We start from the raw sequence: 22,845 nt of genomic DNA, 5'->3' as shown, positions 1-22,845 counted from the left end.
ACTCAGTCCTGTAACGTCCTATTTGGAAAGCTAACAAAACCTTTTTGTTTCCAGAAAGTGAAACCCCAGAGAATCTTCTGGGTTGGTGGAGATGCTGAGAAAAGAGATGTTCTCTAAAATCAGTGATTCCCACGTAGGTGGGGACAGGCAGGGCTCCCCTCAGGTTCCTCCCCAGAGCATGGCCAGAGCAGGGACACTCTGGTTTGACTTGCCAAGTGCCCCGAGTTCCCGCGGCGGCCCAGGTGACCCGGCCATGAGTCCGCCCTGGTCCCTGCTGGGTAACAGCTGGGAGCCCTCCTGGGCATTTGCTGGGACTAAGCCAGACAGCACATGACACCAGGTGACATAATCAAGGCTGGGTTGGCACCCCCTCCCGAGGCCCGAGTGAGCCCGCAGCCAAGGGGAGGGGACGTCACTGGGCGCCAGGTGCTGGTGCAGGGGGAGAGGGAGCGGGCGGCCCCGGGGACCTGCGGGGTCCCACAGGCAGAGCCACAGAGGCCAGGCCGCCCACAGCCTCCTTCCTCCGGGGCAGGGTGGGGCCCTGTGGTCTGCGTGTCTCTCTTGGGTTGGGTGGCATGCCTGGAGGGAAGGGCCAAGGCTCTCCGCTTCTGGAAGCCAAGATAAAGTGAGCACTGTGTGACCCCTCCTCACCACTTGGCCGCTGGGACAGGGGTGGGGCACCTAACCGTCGAAGTCCCAAGATTTGGCTTCACACCCAAGTTACCCAGTGCGCCAGAACCTCAATTTCCTAGTCTGTAAAATGGGGACACTAACCCCACCTAGCACGGCTGGGATGAAATGAGCACGTGGCCCAGGCTGGCCCAGCAGGGGCCACTCCTGACTTTGCCTCTTGTGTCTGGAGAGACCTGCCCTGGGGGGAAGTAAGGGGGGGGGGGCAGGACGAAAGCCCAGGAGGGGGGTGTCTCAGAGATCACGCAGGATCAGGGAAGCGGGCTAGGGAGCAGCTGGTTGCATAGGGGGGCAGGGGCAGGAGGTGGGTGGCGGAGCCCCCCATGAGCACCCTGTCACCTCTGGGGGGCACCTCCTGGGGAGAAGGCCCAAGGGAGCCGGGCCTCTGGCGGGATGGGAAGAAGGGAAGTAGCCTGGGGAGCCCGGCCCGCATGAGGCGGGGGCGGTCCCAGGGGGCCCGGCTGGCATCGGGGAGGGGGGCCCGGGGGGCCTGCACAAGCCAGGCCGGGCTGCCCCGGGGCGCTCAGGCTGAGCTCGCCTAGGCCGACATGTTTTCAGGCCTCTCGCGCACACCATGCCAGCCTGCCACCTGTAAATAAAGCAGCCTGTGAATCTTTCATGGGCTTGTACTTAAAAATAGATGAGATGAGGCCTCTGGGCCCAATTCCCAGGTCTCTGCAGTGGGCAGGGCCAGGGCCGCGGGGAGGCGGGGAGGGAGGGCGAGGGCTGCCGGCCAGGGCACGTGGAGCCTGGGACGTGCGGCCCCGGACTCAGGCACCAATGGGCAAAATCACCATCTGGATGTGGTTTCTGGAGCGCCTGGGTCACAGGCTGGGAGGAGGGTCTGGGAGCCGCAGAGCGACAGCCAGCGAGACCCCTCTCCTCCCCAGAGGGATTTCTGGCTGGGACGTGAAGGGACAAAAGGGGACAGAGGGAAAGGTGGAGAGGTAGGGGGACACCGCTGGACAGTGCAGGGGAGAGGAGGCCCCACGAGGAGCCAGGGCTGGGCCCCCCACGTGGCAGCCCCCACGCGGCCCCCGCAGCCGTGACACGCGCGTCTGACCCCTGCGCTCGGGTCAGCAGCCCACGTGAAGCTCCACCAGCCGCCAGAGCCTCGGGTCTCAGATGAGTCCTCGCAGGTGGCCTCGCCCGGCCCCCTCCCCGGACACACAGGCACACAGGGACCCAAGAAGGCATCCCCGGGACCCCGGCCAGCAACACGGAGCCCAGAGCCAGACCCAGGTGGCCCCCGTGGCCCCCAGATGACTTGGGACCAGCCCTTCCTTCCTCGGTTTCCTGATCTGTGCACCGTGGGCCAGGATGGGCGCCCGGGGGCCCGTGAGGCCGCGTGTGAGACACCAGGCCTGCAGGCCTCTCCTCCTCGGACAGGCTGCCTTCTGGTCAGCTCACCCTTGGCCCAGCTGGCATCCAGACTCCATCAGCTGCCCCAGCACACCCCAGGCCGGCCCACCCGCTGCCCTCTGCCCTGCCCCGCCCGCTCCTGGCTTTGGCTGCTGGCTGCGGGGCTGCGTCTCGGGGCCAAGGAGCCTTGGAGGAGCCCTGGCCCGCTCTGTTGCCCTCTCAGTGCTGGGGAGAGAGGAGCCAACGAGCGGTAGAGAAGGGGCGGGGGGCTGGGGGGGGGCCCTCCATTCTGAAGGCCGGCATCCTGCCTCTGGCACGGGCTGGGGGTCAGTGAGGTAGGTTGCAAGGAGGCCTGAGGGAAGGCCCGGGGGACCGGGAGCGGGAGAGAGGAAGGCTGTGCCCTGCCCACCAGGCCCTGTGCACCCTTTCGGGAAGTATGCTGAATTCCCGCCGCCCTGAAGTCAGGGGGTCTGCTCCCCTCCACCGGACTGTGGCCAGGCGGGTGTCTGTCTCCCGAGCCATGCCGGAGGCACCTCGCGCACCCAATCTGGAGACTTAGACTCACCAGTTTGGAGGCAGGGGCCCAGCTCTGCAGAGACCTGGGCCTGAGTTCCACCCAGCGTCACTGGCTGGCAGCTCTTCCGCCTGTGGGCCACCGACGGTCCGGGCCCAGCGGGGCCCGGGAGATGGGGCCTCACCTTCCGTGGGTCCCCCTGCCGGTGCCTCGGTCCCAGAGCCATGTGCCCGGGGTGGCCAGGGCCCCCCGACCTCTGCGCCACACCAGGCCCCCCAGCGCCTCAGCCTCTCTGTGCAGCTGCCCCTTCCATCCCCGGGGCTTGAGAGCGGCAGCACCCCGCCCCTGCCCCCCACCTCACCGGTTTTTAGTGAACAAATGAATGAATGAGGCAGTGAGGGGATGACGGGATAGAGGAATCCTCCCTCAGGAGCCCAGAGGGAGAGCGCGTGTGCTGAGTGGAGCCTGTCAGCTCACGGAATACCAGACGGGGGACAATCGGGGACACTGTCCATAGAAAGACACCAAGGAGCTCTGGAGGTCAGGGCGGCTGGCAGGAGCGGTCGATGTGTGCCCGTGCAGGCAGAGTGGCCAGCACAGCGATGGCCCCGCGGGTATCCAGACACGAGAACGCAACGGTCGCGGACATGGACCGAGCACCGCTGACCTGCACGCAGGCCTCAGGTACCGCCGTCTGTCCCTCGGCTCTCCAGTTTCTCCGTGGAGACCCCGCCCCACGAGGCTGGGGGTCCGACCGCTGTCTCTGCCCGCGCAGGCGCACTTGCTCAGATAAGGGGGCGGGGTTCTAGCCCTCGAGGGGTGGAAAGTGAGTCAGAGCCCCTAGCTCCGTTCGTGAACCCAGTTAAAGTCCAGGTGAATTCATGGTGTAAATATAACCAAGGAAACTCCTGCGGGAGCACAGGGGCCATGGTGGAGGCGGAAGCCTGGCCGGTGGAGAGGACTCTGGGTGAAGAGAGAAGCAGACACTGCTCGGGACCACGCGGCACAGTATGCAGGCCCGGAGAGTGTCAGAACGCTAATTACAACTGCAGCTGACCTTTCCAGAACAACCGGATCTGGCCTTTGACCTCCAGCCACCGCACACTTCACCACCTGGAGGCCTGGACCAATGAGTCCTGAATCCTGCCGCCTCGAGTGAGAGGTCAGAGAGAGGCAAGGTCCCCCAGTTCAGCCCCACCTCACCCTGCCTCTGCCTGGATGCCAGCCGGGACGACTGCCAACATCCACCTGAGTCACCGCTCAGGGCAGGTGTGGCCTCCCGGTGGCCCATCCGGACACAGTCACTGAGCTGATGAGCTTGGAACCAGAGCTGCAGCCCCGCCCTGGCTCCCTCTGCTTGCGGGCTGCTGTCGGTGCGGTCCCCGGAGGTAGGGTCACCAGGTCTAGCACGGGACGCTGTAGGAGTTGGATTTCAGATAAACAGGGACTACTTTCTCAGCCCAAGTATGTCCCGTGTCATATTTGGAACATATCTCTACTAAAAAACGTTGTCTTTCTGAAATTCAGGTCGAACCGGGCGCCCGGTGTTTTATCTGGCGACCCCTCCCCCAGACTGGAGCCGCAGCCCCTGCGCCCGCCCCTGGGTTCTCGGGCGTTCTCGGGCGTCCTCGGCCTCCGCCCGCCAGCCAGCCGGGCCTCTGCCAAGCGCCGGGCAGCGCTGCCCTCTAGCGGACGGACCCCGGGAGGGCGGAGGCAGGCCGGAAGGCGGGGCCAGGGCCAGGGGGAGGAGCTCCGAGAGGCCACGCCCCCGCAGGAAAAGCACACACCCGGGGATCAACCCGAGCGGCCCGCCGCGCTGCCCAGTCACCCCCTCCCCCCACCCCCCGGGCTGCAAGCAGGGTGGGCTCTGGCTGGTGCCCGCCCTGGTGGCCCGCCCGGAGGCCCCCAGACGGTGCTTGGCGGGTGGGTTGCCGGCACTCGCGGCTCTGTCGGGACGAGACTGCGGAGGGGCCTTTCCGTGCTCTTTTATGATCCTGCGCTCCGATGCGCGTGCACGGCTTCCCGTGTGTGGCGGGACAGAGCTCAGTCTGGGAAGGTGGGGAGTCACGGAGGGGACGGCTGCCCGACAGCGTGAATGCGCCAGACGCCTCCCAACTGTGCCCTTGACAACAGTTAAGAGGACAAGTCCTACGTTCTGTGTATCTTGAACCAGGAACAGTAATAATTAAAAAGGCAGTGGGTTTGGGGTACCGGGGTGGTTCAGTCGGTCGAGCATCCGTCTGTTGGATTCCGCTCGGGTCATGATCTCGCGGGGGGGTGGGTTCCAGCCCCGCGTTGGGCTCTGGGCTGACAGTGTGGGGCCTCCTTGGGATCCTCTCCTTCTCCCTCCCTCTGCCCCCGTCCCCCTCCTTCTCACGTGTGCCCTCTCGGTCTCTCAAAATAAATAATAGATGAGCGAAAAATAAAGAAAAAGTAAAACAAAGAAACCAAAAAGGCAGCGGGTCACCCCCGGCCGCAGGGGCCCTTCCTTCCCCACTCCCATCCCAACACGACCAGCTCAAAGTCTGCCTGTGTGTTTGGCTTGGGACATGGTTTTGGGAGTCCTGGAATCCTGCCGGTGGGGGGGCGGGGGCTGCAGGGGAGGAAATGTAAGTGAAAGTGGGGGTACAGTCTCCTTTACAAGGACTGCCGCACCTCGTGTCTGCCCCGAACAGGTTGTAACATCGACACCATTTCCTCGTTGAACAGTGACTCAGAGAATATCTGCCCCCGCCCCACAGCGGCACGAGGTGAGGCGGGAGCACGAGTGAGTTGAATTCATGTTCTCTTGACCTTCCTCGGTGGGAATCCTGTCCCTCTAAATCAGGGATGCTGGGAGAGACCGCAGCTGTGCGGGCGGGAGCCAGGGCCCCTGCCCTCGGGGCTCTCCTTGCACCTGCCCCGACAGAGCCCAGTTTGTTCCTCAGAGGCGGGGAAGCTCCTGGGAGTCATGTGAGCTCAGCGGCAGGGGCTCCTGCGTCCAGCAGTGGAGGACGGCGGCCGCCCAAAAAGCCGTGTCCACATCCTCACCCCGGTGCCTGGGAATGGGACCTTATTTGGAAAAAGGGGTCTCTGCAGATGTCTTGAATTACGGATCCTGACATGAGCGGGTCACCCTGGATTATCTGGGGGGGGGTTCCCTAAAGCCAGTGATCACCATCCTCATAGGAGAGGCACAGAGGACAGACAGGCAGACACAGGGTGAGGCCACGGGACTCGAGCGAGGGGGCCACAGCCCAGGAGAGCCCGGAGACAGCAGGAGCCGAAGGAGGCAGGAAGCACCCTCCCCGAGAGCACCCGAGGGTGAGCACGGCCCTGCCCACACCTGCATTCTGGACTTCCAGCCTCAGAACACTGAGAATAAAGTTCTGCTAGGTTTTTAAAAAAATTTTTTTTAATGTTTATTTATTTTTGAGAGAGGGAGAGAGAGAGTGGGAGTGGGGGAAGGGCAGAGAGAGAGGGAGACACAGAATCCGAAGCAGGCTCCAGGCTCCGAGCCATCAGCACAGAGCCCGACGCAGGGCTTGAACCCACAGACCGCGAGATCACGACCTGAGCCAAAATCAAGAGTCGGTCGCTCAATGCTCAACAGACGAAGCCCCCCAGGTGCCCCTGAGCAATTCTCCTTAAACTGGAGCTTTGTGCAGGGGCAGCATTGTAGCCAAGGAGGTTTATCCGGGGCACGATTATTGCTAATTGAAGACTTTCCCCGGGGCACCAGGCTGGCTCGGGTCAGTGGAACATCCGACTCTTGACCTCAGGGGCATGAGTTGGAGCCCCACGCTGGGCATGGAGCCGACTTTGGAAAACAATGCCTTTTGGATTCTTTGTTACTTGTTTTTGTCTCAGAATATTCTCCCCACAGAAGACGCATCCAATTCCAAAAGTGTCCTGTGTCCTCCACCCCCCAGGAACCCTCTCCTCGGGGTCCTCTCGCACCCCAAGATACAGCAGGCTAAGACAGCGAACAGACCCACGGTCAGAGATTCAGGAGAAGCCCGGTGATGCGATTACGGCTGAGGGTCCCTGTGACCTTGTGCCAAAACGTCAGCCAGGCTCAGGGTCCTTCGAAGACTTGACTGGGGCTGGGGGATTCACAGGCCGCCAGCTGCTGCTGGCCGCGGGCAGGACGCCTGGGCTCCGGGCCACACTGACCGCCTGCCTGGCCAGGCTGCTTCAGTGTCCTCACTGCCTGGGTGGCGGCTTCCCCAGGGCGAGGGGTCTGAGACAGCAAGGTATATGCCAACACCCCCACTGTGCCAGGAGGTGGGGTCTCTGGGGGCCCCCTGGGGGCCTGGCCACCATGGCCACGTGGGAATAAAACCACGGCGGGAGACACTGAGGTCAGACCCAGGGCAGAACTTTCTTACTGTAGCACCAAACCCTGGAACCTTCTGGGTCTCCGGGTCCCTGCCGCACGCCACAGTCCCTTCACGACTCTCACGGGGGCTCTACGTGGGGGATGATTCCTCGGCGCCTAACGGATGGCCGACCTGGGTCTCCGAGGGGGTGAGCAACCCCTCAGAGCCACTCGCTGTAGGCCCGGAACCTTCTTTCTGATTCCACGTCTCAGCCTTCAGCCACCCTCTGATGCCACTGCCCACAGCGTCTTGGGTGTCATGAGTGGTGGTCACAGCCACCAGCCTGCCCCGCCGTGGCTATCTCTGTCCCTCCCTCCACTCCCCGCCCCACCCCTGCCCGCATCCCGACCCCCTGCTGGTCTTGCAGGAGCTTCTCCAGGGATGCAGAGGTCGCCAGGTCCCAGGCAGAGGCAGACTTGGCCCTGGGTGCAGGGAGTGGGGGGTCCAGGGGAGAGCCCGACATGGATTGGGTGTGGGGGTCAGGATCTGACGGGGAGTCCCAGCATTCAGGGGGCCCGGTGGCCTGTCAGACAGGGAGGGGGGCCTCTGTACGGTGGGACCCATCCAAAAGGGGTTGCCTGGGCGGGGAGGGGGGAGCTGCATGGGAGTCCTGGCAGGGGACAGCGTTCACAAAGCGCGAGGCAGGCAAGAGCAGGTGCCTTCTGGGACTGCAGGAACGGTGGGCTGAGGGGCGGCTCACAGAATAAGGTCAGTCCTTGGCCCCAGAGGACCGTGCCACCCGGAGGGAGAAGCAGCGGGCTAACCGCCCCCTCCACCAGGATGGCACCCTCGGAGTTTTCATAGTTAGGTGGCCAGGCGGGGCCCTGCCGAGCATTTATCATGGGAAACACCTAAAGCCTTTGACCTGCAGGTACCGGGGCGAAAGTTAATCATTAAGGAATGGGGCACAGATTCAGCCAGAAGTCCACTCACCCAGCCTTGATGCAGGAAGGAGAAAGGTCAGACAACCCTAAACACCCACCAGGAGGCAACGGGTTACGTAAATCAGGGCGCCTTCAGGCAACAGAACATTGTGTCACCCTGGAAATGGCGCGGGGGCCCTGGGCTCTCAGACCCGAGCTTGGTCCGTTCTAACGGAGAAGCGTGTGCCCCAGGGTCCCGGAGGAGGTCTGCCCCAGGACCCAGGGGCCGCGGAGGTGCCCCTCGGGAAGTCCAAGGCGCTGAGGAAAACCAGTCTTTCTGGGGCCCAAGAGAAGCCTGTCTTTACCACGACGGTTAGACCATCTCTGTGATGTAGCATCAGAACGAACACACAGCATTTCGGACTTCACTGCCAACTGCGGGTCCCCGAGAATGGGACTGAGGACTCTGGTTCTACTGAGAGAAGCAGGTCAGGGAGCAGTGGGGGGGGGGGGGGGGGGGACGTGCAGGTGCACACAACAGCGGTGGGGGGGGGCTGAACCGCACTCCATCCACACACGCGCGTGCAAACAGCACTCGCGGCTGACACGACAGGCGCCTGCTTCTCCGGGTTCCGGAGCCAGGACGCTGGAGGTCAGGGTCGGCTCCTGGTGAGAACTCCCCGGGCTTGCAGACGGCCGCCTTCTCTGGGTGCGCGCACCTGTGGGGAGAGGTGGGGAGACAGAGACGGGGAGAGAACCGGGGGCACTAACCCCGTCACCCCCAGCCCCCCCCCCAGCAGCATCACCTGGGGGGTTAGAGCTCAAGCTGTGGAGCTGGGGACGGGATTCGGGCCACAGTAAGGCTTCCCCCCTTTTACGAAAAGCGGTCACAGGTACAGTTGGCTAAAGATGAGCTAACTACACACGGGAGGTTTACACACACACATACACACGCGCCCCTTAAAAAAGTCCCAGAAAATCACAGGGAGGTTTGCCAAAGTATCCCCCTGTGGCACCCCCAAAATCATCACCGTGGGGACAGCCACAGCCATGCTTATTCTGGGTCGGTCTGTCGCGGCCACGTGGTTCTCTGCGGGTTCCCGGTGGCCCTCTCTGCCAGAGTCAGGCCGGGAGGCCGGTGCCCCTGCGGGACAGAGCTGGACCCAGGCCCCCGCCCTGGGCTTCTAGCTGCCCCCTGGGCCGGGAGAGAGTCACCCGAGCCAGGGGCCGGGACTTCCTACCTCCCTCGCGCCCCCTTCCTAAGGAATAAAGCCAACTTTTGGTCACTTAAAAATGCCGAAATACATACGGGTCATTACAAAGCGGACAGGGGCCCCCTCCTTCTCCCAGCCCATCCCCCAAGGGGAGCGCGGTTAACCAGCCTGCTTCCAAACACAAACACGCACGCGTTACGCGGGTGCGGCCGCACGCACACCACGGGCTCGCCGCCCACGCACACGGAGGCACGCACGTCTGTTAGTCACAAACACGGTATCGTTGCACACGGACGGCTTTGCGATTTGCTTTTGTGGTTGTAGCGGGTTGAGCGGTGCCCCCACGCGGCAGTTATGTCCACCTGGAACCCGAGTGTGACCTTTGTGATCTTGGCAGAGGTGCTCGAGGATCTCGAGGGGAGATCGCCCCGGATCACCTGGACGGGCCCTGCTCCCAGCCGCTGCCCTTGCAAGAGGAGAGGACACCGCGGGGATCGGGCTGGGGCCCGGATAACTCCTGCCCCTGGCCCCCATCCCCTGCAGACAGAGATGGCCCGCGCCTGGAGAGGTGGCCCTGAGCTCCTGCCGGTATCCAAACCATCCTGCCCCGCCCCCCCCCCCACCCCCCACACCTGGAGGGGTCGCCCTGGGGCCCTGAGGACTCCCAAACTTCCTCCCCTCTCCAGAAGCCCCCCCCCCCCACTGAGAAAGTGACCCTCCTCCCTGCGTGCCTGGAGCCCCCCCCTGCTGGGGAGGTGGCCCCCCAGACGAGCCCCTTCCCCCACCCCCCCCACCTGGAGGGGTCGCCCTGGGGCCCTGAGGACTCCCAAGCTTCCTCCCCTTTCCAGAAGCCCCCCCCCACTGAGAAAGTGACCCTCCTCCCTGCGTGCCTGGAGCCCCCACCCCTGCTGGGGAGGTGGCCCCCCAGACGAGCCCCTTCCCCCCTCCCCTTATCCCAGTGGGAGCGAGCCCTCTGGGCCACGCACTCACTGGCCGTTGGTCTGTGCCCCGTCCACGGTGATCCTGGGCCCTCCGGGCTGAAGTTCCACATCCAGAGCCCTCGTCAAGGGCCCTCAGGACCCCGTGCCAGCTGAGACCTCCAACCTCACACCTGCTGTTTCATACCTGTCCGTTGCCTCTGGGCCTCTGCATACTCTGTTCCTCCGCTGGGACCGCACTTCTGCCCGGCCGCCCCCGTCCCTCATCCTGGAGGTCCCAGACATCACCCTCCCCGGGCCTGGCCTGGGTCCCCACCACGTGCTGGGCTCCTCATTCTCACCCCTCCCAGAACACCCACCTGAAGGGGACGACGTGGCCCCTGACCTCGGTCCAAAGGTCAGCGGGGCCCAGGGCAGTGGGATGGGTTATCCCTGGAAGGGCAGTCTTCCCCGGAACCATTTTCCCTGTGACATACTTGCGCTCAAGACTACGGGGTACCAGCACCCGGGAGTTTTAGTCAGACGTGTGACTATCCAGAGGAAGACGACGTTTCCCAGCCATCTTTGCAGCAAATAAGGTCATGTGACTAAGCTTACAGGCACTTGAACAGAAGTGATAGGTTATTTCCAGGTCCTTAAAGGGAGAGGCATGCTTTTCACTTCTTTGCTCTTCCTCCGTGCTGGAGTGTGGAGGTGATGGCTGGAGCTGCGGCAGCCATTTTTGACCACAAGACAGAAACCATGTCTTGAGGACTGCAGCACAGAAGGCAGGAGTTTAAGTTCCTGACAACAGGGGTTCTCAGCCCTTGGATGCTTACCCTCTGAGCACAATATGAGAGATAAATAAACTTTTCTCCTGATTAAGCCACTTTTATTTCAGGGTCCCTTGGTGAAACCTGTTATGCTTCACGAATTCTTGGGCCTGTGATGTAGACGATGTAACTACTCGGTCTGTGTAGTGAGTTGGATAGTGTCCCCTCAGACTCATATCCACTTGGAACCTCAGAATGTGGCCTATTTGGAAATAGAGTCTTTGAAGGCCAGGTGTGAAGACGCAAAGACAGAGAGGGGACACACAGGGGGACGGCCATGTGACAATGCAGGGGAGGGACGGCGGCGATGCAGCCACAGGCCAAGAAGCACCAAGGATGCGGGAGAAGCAGGAAGGACCCTCCCCCAGAGCCTCCCCAGGGATGCCCCCCGCCCCCCCCCGCCCCCGTTTCAGACTTCCGGTCTCCACAGCCGTGGCCGAATCGATTCCTTTGTCTTCAGCGGGTCCGTCTGTGATACTTTGTTACAGCAGGCAGTTATGCCCTAGGAAACCAATATGGTTTGCAGGGTGTTCTGGTGTTTTTTTGCTCTTTTGCAAAATTACAGATTAATGACGCCCCTTCTGGGTGCCGTGGACTGTAGGAATAAATGACAGCTGCTGACCGTGTGAGGCCACTTGTGCTCGCTCACGGCGGGCGCCTGCTCTCTCACCCCACCCACCAGAACTCATCTGCGAAGCAGCCGGCGCTTCCCAGTCGGCCACGGGCCGCCGTTGCCACGGGGATCCATCACGGCGACACCCCGTGTCACCGATGGGATGCAACACACGGGACTTTGCACTGACGCAGACCTGGTCACCGCACACCAGACCCGACTCCCGCCCAGGGCTGGCTCACCGATGGGGGGGGCGGGGTAGGCGGACACCGCCTGGGCGGGCGACCCTAGCTCCTGGCAAATGACTCCATCAGACTTGGACCCTCCCTCGGGCTATGCATCTCGCCTCTGACCTCACCCCTGCGCTGATTCTCCAAGCCAAGGAGCTGAGGGGTCGTGGGTTTCGCCTGCAATCTGCAAGGTGGTTCTTTCATCACAAAGGACGCCCCGTGGTGGGCCGGGGCTCGAGGTGGCTGGGCCCTCCACGCGTCCTGCCGTGGTGTTGCTGACCCTTCCCCAGGGTTCGCTTATGAGGATTTCTGGCTCCACCTCTGTGCCCTCTTCCGGCCTGAGCACCAGGGCTGCCCCCAGACAGGCACACGTCTGCTTGATCCCCTCCTGGGTAATGACCAGGACGAAACGGTGGGGGTGGGGCCGCATAGGTCTTCTTCGGATATTCAGTATTCTACCCTGACCCTCCTGAGCAGGATGCTTTGTCTTTCCTCCCAGGGCACCCTCTGGCCGGCCGGGGGACCCATGGGACGCAAAGTTGATTCTGGTCGAACAACCTGGACCCCCCAGCGCGACTGTCCAGGCCCTAGACCCAAGGATAACCTGGTTGAGGACACTGGGTGCCTGCAGAAATTGCTGGCGATCTGCTCGCTGCGATTTTCTGGAACACCAGCCTCCAGGGTGCCGGGGACAGCCGTGCACTGTGTCTCACTGGGAGCACTCCACTGCAAAACCACGCAGGAGTTCATCTTTTCAACAAATGTGTTCGAACAACTAGATAGCCATGTGCAAAAAAGCCCAACAAAGAAAAACCCCAAAACACAGAACCAAAAACCAAACTACTCCCTGGATCTATCTCCTGCACCACGTACAAAAGTTAGCTCTAATGCTAGCACTGACGTACATGTAAAACTTAATACAGTAACTCCCCCTCACCCCCATCCATAGGGGATACATCCCAAGACCCCCCAGTGGATGTGGATGGTACTGAACCTTACACGTACAGACCTATGTTAAAGTTTCATTCGTAAATCAGGGGCTGAAACAGAGAAACAGTAACTAAAAGTTGGATGGCTGTAGCAATATGCCGTAATAAAGTAACAGGGCTGCGGGCTCTCTGTCACAACATCTCACTGCCCTGAGGCTGCCCGTCTCCTGAGGCTCTGGGAGGATGAGGTGCCCACGTGATGGGATGAAGGCGGCCAGATCTGCCAGAAGGAAGGTCACGTGGTTCTGGACCCCGGCGACTGGGGGGGGGGGGCGGTAAGCGGCAGACACAGCTGTTGCAAAACCTCTAGAAGAAAACCCCCATGTTTGCACTGCTCAGTTAGGCAAAGATTTCTTCGATGTGACAGACGTGAAATGCACAAACCACAGGAGGAAAAAATGGGTCACTTGGACTTCGTCGACCTCAGGAGCTTGCGCTCTTTTATGTTACTTAATTTCCTTTTTTTGGGATCTTGCGCTCTTTGAAAGACACTCAAGGGAAACAGAAGACAAGCCACAGACGGGGAGAAAATCTTTGCAAATCACCTGTTTGATAACGTAGCAGCAACGATGATACCAAGGACTCTCAAAGCTCAATGACAAGGAAACAACACAGTAAAAAAGACAATAGGGAAAAATACATTTAAAAACATACACGTTTTAGCAGGGAAGCCATACGGGTGGTTAAGAAGCTCGTGAGAAAAAAATGTTCGGCATCGTCAGTCGACAGGGAAATGCGGGTCCAGCCACAAAGAGACACCGCGGCGCGCTCGCCAGCGCGGCCAGAGCTCCCGCTCCCGCCAGCAGGTGCCGCGAGGACCAGGACCCGGGGCGACGCCCCGCTGACCCCAGCCCGGCGGAGTCCGGGCTCACATCTCTGCCAGCCTCCTCCACGCGGGAAGGGAAAACGCACCCTCTCACAAAACCCAAGGCGACGTTGAAGGCAGCCGGGCCCCCGCCCCTGCCCCCCGCCCCCCACGTCCGCGGGGAGCGCCGACCGAGCCCGGCACCGGTGCGGGCGCGCGGCTCCGCGGGCACACGGGCGCTCAGTGAATTTCTGGCTTCTGCCGGCGACACGCCAGACCCCAAGGCTGTCCCTGCCCTCTTCCGTTTATGGGCCGCGGGGGCGGCGATCAGGGCCGGGGCTGCGGGGGCTCGAAGGGAGGGGGCCCGCTGGTGGGGGCGCTGCGGGGCTGCACGCAGACACCCCGGCGGAACCGCGCACAGAGAAGGGCGCACTCACCGCGTTCCCTGAAAAATGGAAGAAGCGGGCCAAGGCTCGCACTGCGTCCGTCCACCCCTCGTCCAGGCCCGCCGGGTGGCTGGCGCCGGACGCCCCCTCCGCGCCCCCACGCGTCCGACCCTCCCCAGGGCGCCCTGCCGGCGGCCGCCTCGTCCCTCCGCCCGGCGGGGCCGCCGCAGCTCGCGGTGCCGGCTCGCGGTGACAGCCCCGCCGCCAAAGCCCGGGGGTGCGGGGCCGGGGCGGGGCCGCGGGTGCCCCCTCCGCCATCCGCCCCTCCCCCGCTAGCCCCCTCCCCTCCCCGCCGCTCCCCGGCGCTCCTCCCCTCCTCCCCCCGCCCGCGGCTCTCTCCCGGCGCCCCTCCCCTCCTCCTCCCGCGCCCCCGCCCCCGCCCCTCGCCCGCGCCCGCGCCCGCGCTCGCGCTCGCGGCCCCGCCCGGGCCGACCGGCGGAGTGCGCCCTCGCGTGGACGTGGACGTGGACGCGGGCGCGGGCGCGGGCGCGGGCGCGCGGGGAGGCGGCGGCGGAGGGCGGCCGTTGCGGGCCGGCCCGCGGGGCTGAGGCCGAGCCGAGCCGGGCCCGCGCCCGCGGGGGGCCCACCATGCGGCGGCTGCGGCGCCTGGCGCACCTGGCGCTCTTCTGCCCCTTCTCCAAGGGCCTGCAGGTAGGCGCCCCCCACCCCCCTCCCCCGGCCTCCGTGCCGCCCGCGGGCTGGGAGGGGCTGGGGTCGGGACGTCGCGGGCCGGCGGGGGCTGCGGGGTGGCCGCCCCGGCCCGCGGGGCCGCAGAAGCCCCTCCCCCACGGGCGGGACCCCTCCCCCACCCCCCTTCCCAGAGGCCCGGAAACCGCGCCGAGTCCGCGCCGGCCCCTCACTTGGAAGAGGTGAGGTTGGTTTTCCTGTTGTGGAAAACTTGGGACCCGCAGAAACGCCGTCAGAAGGACGTAACCTCCCCGTGGGTCGTCTCCCAGCCGGCTTGACCTCAGGGGTGTGCCCTGACCCCACCATGACCTTGGACGAGTCTCCGTCCCCGCCAGGGGGCCCGCTGTCTGCGGGGGGAAGCGCAGGCTGCCTTGGGAACCTCGGTGGGAAGCCTGTCACCGCTGCTTTGGGTGGTCGGGGCCAGGCCCACCCCCGAGACCGAAATGCACCTGCCCTCCGCAGCCCTGTTCGGAGCAGCCCACACCTCCCTGGCCTCTGCAGGCCGTCCTGGGGCAAGAGGGTCCCTGCCGTGGTGCGCCCTTGGCTCCGGCCTGGCTGTCCTCCCGTCCCCTCCGGGAAGAAGCCTGGGAGTCAGGAAACATTCTGGTTTTGTGTCTGTGGGGGACGCCCTCCCTGCCCACCTGGGCCTCAGGGTGCATCCTGGTCTCCACCCAGCCCTGGGCAAGATGGGAGCTGAGGGGTCTGAGGGCGCACCCCCAGGCCTGGGAAGTGGGGTGTGCCCTCCCCGCCCCCCCACCCCATCCTGAGGGAGGGGCCTTGACCAGGTTGCTGCAGAGGAGGCCCAGAGCTTGACCTAGGTACTGGGATGGTCTGGTTCCCAGGGGTTGGAGCCAGCCCCGCCCACCTGCTATTAAGGGGCCACATTCAGAGCCTCAGTCTCCCTGTCCGTGAAACATCCTTCTGGGCTAGAGGTAAGGGTTGGTGCCATGGTGCGCGTGGGGTGCTGGTGCATGGGTGACGTGGCTGTTACTGACCCCTGAGTGATTCTCCTTACTCCCCAAGTGGCTTGATTAGGAACTGAGGCCAGGTGGGATCGGGGAGCTGCATGGGACTCGCCCAAGAGTAAGCCTGTCCTGCCCCAGGGGCTCACTCGCTGGTGGGAGACGGGACGCTTGGAGGGCAGGCACGGCTCCTAGAGGAAGGACCCATGTCACCCATCCAGGACCCGGTGCGTGGGGACCGCATACTGGGAGAGCGTGGAGGGAGTCTGGCAGGGCTGAGGAGCTCTCTGTGCTGGGCCCTGCAGGCAGGCTCCTGGGCCCGCGGTCACCCCGTGTGCCTGGGTCCGCCCCGGGTCCCCCCAGGCCCAGCGCTGCTCCGGCCTGCCCTCCTCCTACCCATCAACCTCTGACCCCTGCCGCCAGCCTTCAGGGCCCTCTGGGAGCTGAATGCCCACCCAAGGCCCCGCTCCCACCACCTCACGGCATTGTGCGCCGCCGGCCGGAAGTCTTCTGACCTTGTCCTGCCACAGCGACACCCCCCCCAGCTCCCGGCCCCCCATCCACTGTTTCTCTGCTTTCCTGTTTTTCATTTTGAACAAATGTGACGGAAGCAGATGTGGTGGCAGGGACAAGGAGGGCTGAGGCCCAAGCCTTCCTGTTCTTCCCTGGTCCTTGCTGCCCCTCAGCGGCCCCTGGAGCTCCCCGGGGCCCTCCTGCCGCAGCCCCTCCCAGGGCGGGAGCCAGGGAATCGGGAGGTGAGGCCCCCACCCTGTCCTCACTGGAGAGCCGGTGGCCCTGTCTCTCAGCGCCAGCCCCAGCCTTCAGCTAGCCGGGACCCCAGACTAAGAGGACTGGAGCTGCCGCCCTGGGGCACGTAGTGTGGCTGGAGGGAGGTGGGGGGGGAGGGGCACGGGGACCTGAAGCTCTGGGCCCTCCTGCTCTCCTGGCCCCCTGGGTCCCAGCCCTTTTCTCTGGGGTTCACCCCCCCCCCCCCCCCGCCCCGACTGAGACATTGGTAACCCCATCCCCTCCGTTGGCTGCTCTAGGACGGTGGTCTGGGAGGCCTGTGATCTGCCAGGGCAGGGGGTGGGGCTGGGAGGTGGTGTCCCTGGAACCCAGGGGTTTGGGAGCTGGGTGGGACACCGAACCCTCAGCCCACCTGCTTGTGCAAGGGTCTGGGGCCCTCATGTCCTGCGATTCTGTTCATCAGCTGGGGAAACCTGGCAGAGGGGGCTGAACCCCCACACCCCAGACATCTGTCCCCCGCCCACCCCAGACATCTGGGACAGGGCCTCTGGCAGTGGGGGCAGGGGCTATTTATCTTATTTATTGTTTACTGTGGGAAAATACACACCATGTGAAGTTTAGTATCTTAACCATTTTTGAGGGCACAGTTCAGGGGCGTCAGGCACATTCACGCGGTTGTACAGCCGTCCCCCCGTCTGTCCCCAGAACGTGTTCATCTTCCCAGACTGGACTCTGCCCCGCTATACACAGACCCTCCCCTCCCCGCCACACCTGTGGATCTGACTTCTCCAGGGCCTCCTGTGAGTGGATCCTGTAGGACTTGTCCTTCTGTGACAGGCTCATCTGAGGACAGTGATCTCAAGGTTCATCCGTGTTGTAGCCTGTGTTGGGATTCCCTGCCTTTTAAAGAGCGGATGACGTTCCACGGTGTGGACGGACCCTGTTTTGTTTCCCCCCTCACCGGTCGGTCGACCCTTGGGTTGTGTCTCTCTCTGGCCCTCGGGACAATGCGGCCGTTCTCGTGGGTGTGCGAGGTCGTGTCCCTTCCAGGCTCCCCGGGTGGGGGCTGCTGAGACCCCGCCCCCTGTGCCAGCGCCCCCCAGCCCCGTCCCCCGTGCTGGCCCTGGCCCAGCTGAACTGCCCACCGGTCAGAGGACAGGGTGCACGGGTGGTGATTTTCCACCTCGACCTTGTGCAGAGGTTACAACGTCGTCATGAAATGAGGGCAAGACGGGAGAGAATTTGTCAAAAAAGGTCTTTATTCGTCAAAGTAGACTTGCCTCCTCTAGGTGTCCCTTCGGTTTGAAATTTGTTTTTGCCTGCCTGCGTGATTTAAAAGTCTGGGAGCACCGGGCAGCGGCCCCCAGCCCGGAGTGGGTGCACCGAGGGCGGAGGGAGACTGGGAGGAGAGACGTAGGGAGTGCCCCCGGGCGGTGGGCAGCTTTGGAAGCCAGAGCCGGGCAGGGTGCTGGCCCCGGGGGTGGGGGGTGGGGTCGGCCGGGGTCCGTGGAGGGGGAGGTAAACGCACCCCGAACGTGGCGCTTCCTCTCTCCCCCCAGGGCCGGCTCCCGGGCCTCCGGGTCAAGTACGTCTTCCTGGTGTGGCTGGGCATCTTTGTGGGCAGCTGGCTGGTGTATGTGCACTACTCGACCTACGCGGAGCTCTGCCGCGGGCACGTCTGCCAGGTGGTTATCGTAAGTGTCGCCTCGTGGGCTGGTGCGGGGCCGGGGGCGGCATGCCCTGGACCCTCAAGACGCCAGCAGGGTGGGCTTTCAGGTGGGCCCAGGAGCGCCATGCAAAGCCGTCTCTGGCTGGCTGCGGAAGAGACGGGGTGGCGGGGAGGGGGGGGACCGTGGGGACGCCAGTGCAGGGGTGCAGGACGGCACGGGCTGGCGGCTGGGCGCGTTCACAGAGGTCTGGGGGGAGGCCTTTCAGCAGGGAGACTGGGATGGACAGTGTGGGTGGCCTCGAGGGCCCCTTGCTAAGGGAGGCTGTGAGGCATGGTCCTCAGAGCCTCCCGTGGTGGTGGTGGTGGGGGGGGGGGGGCGGTCACTGCCTTGCCTGTGGCCTCAGGGAACGTGACGTGTGTGAGCCACTCATGAGCGTGTATGTTTGTGGGTGTGCGTGGGAGGGGAGGGGCGTGACGAGCTTGCGTGTGCTCATACACGTGAAGGCACGCAGACTCGTGTGTGCACGCCTAGCTCACGTCCTGCTTCTGTGGACACTCGGTGACTCGGGCGGGAGGTAGGGGCCGCGCCAGCCCACGGGCACCGACAAGCCCCAGGCTCTTCTGACCCCCCTCGGCACCCTGCCTGGCCTTCTCCCGGGCAGTCTGGAGCCCCTGGCGAGCGGGGTGGCCAGGGTACTGCCGCCCCCTCGATGGGCCTGCAGGACCCACCCTGGAGCATCAGGAACTCGGGGCTCTGCACCTGCCCCACCGCAGCCGGGCAGCCTGGAAGATGAAGGGGGCCTTGTCTCCGGCGGGGGGGGGGGGGGGGGTCCTGTGTGGGGCTGAAGCTGGCCACGGGAGGGCTCAGGCAGGCCAGCTCTGGCCCAGAGCCCCCAGGGGCCCCAACTGGGAAGACGTGGCAGTGGGGGAGGGAGTGGGGGGTCCGGAGGTGGCAGAACCCATGTGATGGGGTTTTCAAGAGTGTTGGTTAAGCACCTCCTCAGGACAGGCCAACACCGGGCCCCGAGGACACGGTGTCCAAGCTGGGGGAACGGCTTTCCCATTTCCTGCCTGTTCTCGGTGGCCTCCAGGAGCCAGGCCTGAGCTGGGCACCAGACACAGGGCTCTGCCCTCACGGTCCAGGGGGTCCAGGGACACACAAGTGCAGACGGGGGGGGGGGGGGGGCTCTGGGTGGGGAGAGGCCCTGCTGTGTGGACAGCTCGGTGGGGCTGGGGAGGGCCAGGATGGGCCCGGGGAGCCAGGTGCAGGGCAGGCGACCTGGGGCCCTGGGAGGCCTGTGGTGAGGGTTGTGGAGGGCTGTGGGGGGATGCAGGGTGGCTGGGGTGAGGGTGGTGGGTGGGGCAGGGAGATCGGGCAGGAGGTGAGGGTTGGGGATCTGGCCTAGGGTACAGGGAGCAGCCAGCTAGAGGGTCCGCTGGGGGACCAGCAGGGGACTGCCCCTCTCCCAACAAGGGGGACTGTAGCTCCTCCATCCCCCCACCCTCCCCCAGGGTCTCTCGGCTGCTGAGCGCCTGGCCCTCAGTCCATGAGGACGTTTCTGCCTCGTGGGGGTATCTTCTGTCTCGCACAGGCCCCACAGCGTGTGCACGACCACGCGGCAGGGCCACGGGCAGGAGTTCGGGTCAGGTTCTCCGCGGCCTCTGGCTGTCTGGTCGGTACTAGCCTTGAGCCCCTGCCGCGGCCCGTGTGCAGGTGGGAAGCAGGCTGGGAGGCGAGGCGACACGCTGCCCCCTCAGCCTCTGTGGGAGCCCCTCCCGGGGCCCAGAGGGCAGTGCGCCCCCGCCCACCCACCTCCAAGGCTCTGCAGTTCCGTGGGGTTCTGGGGGTCACACCCCTCGTGGCGGAGGGGCGTCCCTACGAGGTGGGCGAATGGGATCTTCTTACTTTCCTTTTGCCGTCTTGATGACGGCATCGTTTGCGTGGCGCCGCGGCACGGACCCTCCTTCCCGGCTCCCCGAGCTGAGCCGCGGCCTCTGGGTTTTGTCCCCGGGCCTGCCCGCCCTCCCCGCCCCCCCCCCCCCCCCCCCCCCCCCCCCCGCACTTTGGGCGCCTCGCTCTCCTTCCTCCAAGCCCGGCTCGGCAAGGGCCTGGGCTCCATGGCAACGGTGAGGCACTTCCAGGAATGCACCCCACAAGCTCCAGTGCTCCAGATGGCCGCACCTCCCGCCGGGGGGGGGGGGGGGGGGGGGGGGGGGGGGGGGGGAAGGGCCGCGCTCCGTCACCGCTGAGCTTTCCCACCCTCCTCAGGGTCAGCCCAGACCCCCGGGCTTCAGGGGGCCGCAAAGGAGGGGGCCCAACCTGGTCATCGCTGCGAGCGGCTGACTGGCTGTGGGTCTGGCTAAGCCCCGGGTGACGGACACGGGGAGGGGCCGCGCCAGTGCCCCCAGCTGGCCCCCAGGCTCCCTGTACGCCGCCCTCGGGGCAGAGGCGGGGCCCACGCCAAGGAGCAGCAGACTCCCAGACCTGGCAGGTGGGGGGCTGGGTGGCGGGGGGCAGCTCTCAGGCCGCGGTGAGCAGAGGCCCTTGCCAGCTGCTCCGGGCGGTGCCTGGGCCCTCCGCTGAGCCTCAGGTGTGGCCGGAGGCTGCAGTGGTGGTGCCCTCCCAGAGGGGGTGTGGCTTGAGAACCAGGGGGCACCTGGCAGGTGTGGTGGGGCCTCGAGCTGCCCACCCGGGGTGCCCCACGTGGAGAATGGAGTGAGGACTCGGCCTGGGGAGGGGCCCCGCCTCCTCAGGCCGCTCCCTGCTGTCCCCACCCGCAGTGTGACCAGTACCGCAAGGGCATCATCTCCGGCTCCATCTGCCAGGACTTGTGCAACTTGCACAAGGTGGAGTGGAGGGCCTGCCTCTCCTCTGTTCCCGGCCGGCAGGTAAGCCCAGCGGGGTCGCAGGGTCGGGTGTGGGGCAGGCCCTCCGCTGTCATCCCCCCCCCCCCCCACCCCGACGTCCGCACAGAGGGCTCCTCTGGCCCCACCCAGGTATACAGCGGGCTGTGGCAGGGCAAGGAGGTGACCATCAAGTGTGGCATCGACGAGGGCCTCGACTCCAAGGCCAGGTCGGACGCGGCCCCCCCGGCAGGAGCTGGTACTGTTTGACAAGCCCACACGGGGCACCTCGATTAAGGAGTTCCGAGAGATGACCCTCAGTTTTCTCAAGGTCAGTTGGCTCCTGCGAGTTGGGTGTGGAGTTGACCCCAGGAATGTGTGCACAGGGCAGGAGGCAGGCTGGGTCAGGGCCGCACCCACCAGACAGGGGTCTGGCTAACCTCGGCTGCAAGCAGACGCTTGCTCAGGTGCCACCCCCTGGGTGCAGAGGACCCCTTCCCTGGCCCGGGGCATCTGTGGGGGGAGCAGGGAGCTGTGTGTGCATGGAAGGTGGGGGTGGGTGGGAGCAGATGAGAAGCCGCCGGCCCAGCACACCTCTCACCTGTGTGCCGAGGTGCCCACTCCCAAGCTCCCTGAGCACCAGTGGAGACCAGAAAGCCCCAGGAACAGCTCCTGGAGAAATGAAGGTGTGCCAGTGGCCAGGGAGGGCTCCCAGGAGGTGGTGAGAGGTCTTCCCACATCCCTGGGCCGTCCCCTCCTGCTTGTGTGCGCTTGGACGGGCTCTCCCAAGCTGGCCGATGCACCGGGTCCCAGGGGCTGAACCAAGTAGGTCAAGGCTGGCGTCCTGCCAGCCTAGAAACCCACCATGAGGTCAAGCCCGCGGGCCCCAAAATGACTCGGTTTCCCTCTCCCTTGGTCTCCGATGTCAGGCGAACCTGGGGGACCTGCCGTCCCTGCCGGCGCTGGTCGGGCGCGGTCCTGCTCATGGCGGACTTCAACAAGGACAGCAGGGTGTCCCTGGCGGAGGCCAAGTCGGTGTGGGCCCTGCTGCAGCGGAACGAGTTTCTGCTGCTGCTGTCCCTGCAGGAGGACCACGCCTCCAGGCTGCTGGGCTCCTGTGGGGACCTCTATGTCACCGAGGGCGTCCCACACGGCTCCTGGCACGGGGCCGCTCTCCCGCCCCTCCTGCGCCCGCTGCTGCCCTCCGCCCTGCACACGGCCCTCCAGCAGTGGCTGGGGCCCGCGTGGCCCTGGAGGGCCAAGATCGCCATCGGGCTCCTGGAGTTCGTGGAGGAGCTTTTCCACGGGGCCTACGGGACCTTTACATGTGCGAGACCACGCTGGCCAACGTGGGCTACACGGCCAAGTACGACTTCAAGATGGCCGACCTGCAGCAGGTGGCGCCCGAGGCCGCCGTGCGCCGCTTCCTGCGGGGCCGCCACTGCGAGCACAGCGCGGACTGCACGTACGGCCGGGACTGCAGGGCCCCTTGCGACAAGCTCATGCGCCAGTGCAAGGGCGACCTCATCCAGCCCAACCTGGCCAAGGTGTGCGAGCTGCTGCGGGACTACCTGCTGCCCGGCGCCCCCGCCGACCTGCGCGAGGAGCTGGGCAAGCAGCTGCGCACCTGCACCACGCTGAGCGGGCTGGCCAGCCAGGTGGAGGCGCACCACTCCCTGGTGCTGAGCCACCTCAAGACCCTGCTCTGGAAGGAGATCTCCAACACCAAGTACTCCTGATGGCGCCGCCCTCCCCGCCCACCAGGGGGCGCCCGGGGCCCTAGCGAGCCACTCCCCGCTCTTCACCCTGCCGGGCCAGCTCTGCCTGCCGAGAAGAGGCCCGGGCCAGGACTGAGAAGAGGCCCGGGCCAGGACCGAGGCGGGGAGGGGGCCTGGCCAAGCGGCCGGTCTGCACAGAAGCCCGGGAGGTGGTGTGGAGCCCTTCCCCCACCCCCCGCCTTCCCAGCTCTCCAGACCCCACGACCAGACAGAGGGGCTGTTGAGCTGGACCGGAGGCCGGGGTGGGGGCGGGGGGAGCAGGACGGGAGTACCCGGAGCCTGACCACCAGGGGCTGAAGGACCCTCCCAAGGTTTTGTTAC

General features: G+C 65.0%; 1 protein-coding gene, 1 long non-coding RNA gene and 1 pseudogene across 3 annotated transcripts; all 3 read left to right on the top strand.

Annotated features, from left to right (window-relative positions):
- The first annotated feature begins 1,421 nt into the window (after nt 1–1,421).
- On the top strand, nt 1,422–4,277 carry LOC128778665 (uncharacterized). 2 transcript variants are annotated; one of them, XR_008424402.1, is made up of 4 exons: nt 1,422–1,637; nt 1,774–2,302; nt 3,149–3,954; nt 4,094–4,277. It is a non-coding gene; the product is annotated as an uncharacterized LOC128778665 (long non-coding RNA). The 2 variants fall into 2 exon arrangements; XR_008424401.1 differs by lacking the exon at nt 1,422–1,637 and having other exon boundaries at nt 1,696–2,302.
- Nucleotides 4,278–6,201: 1,924 nt separating this feature from the next.
- On the top strand, nt 6,202–6,387 carry LOC128778762 (U4 spliceosomal RNA; annotated as a pseudogene).
- Nucleotides 6,388–14,203: 7,816 nt separating this feature from the next.
- On the top strand, nt 14,204–22,574 carry DIPK1B (divergent protein kinase domain 1B). The gene is given in 8 exon segments (XM_053908534.1): nt 14,204–14,488; nt 17,793–17,927; nt 20,684–20,791; nt 20,900–20,989; nt 20,991–21,077; nt 21,676–21,720; nt 21,722–22,064; nt 22,067–22,574. Coding segments are annotated over 8 exon segments (1,290 nt in total). The 5' UTR covers nt 14,204–14,425; the 3' UTR covers nt 22,486–22,574.
- Nucleotides 22,575–22,845: the final 271 nt, after the last annotated feature.

Source organism: Panthera pardus, unplaced genomic scaffold, assembly GCF_024362965.1.
Source record: "Panthera pardus isolate Hobbes unplaced genomic scaffold, ASM2436296v1 HiC_scaffold_20, whole genome shotgun sequence".
Classification (NCBI taxonomy): Eukaryota; Metazoa; Chordata; class Mammalia; order Carnivora; family Felidae; genus Panthera; species Panthera pardus.
Note: the sequence above shows the minus strand (reverse complement) of the source record. Positions and strands in the feature narration are given on the sequence as shown.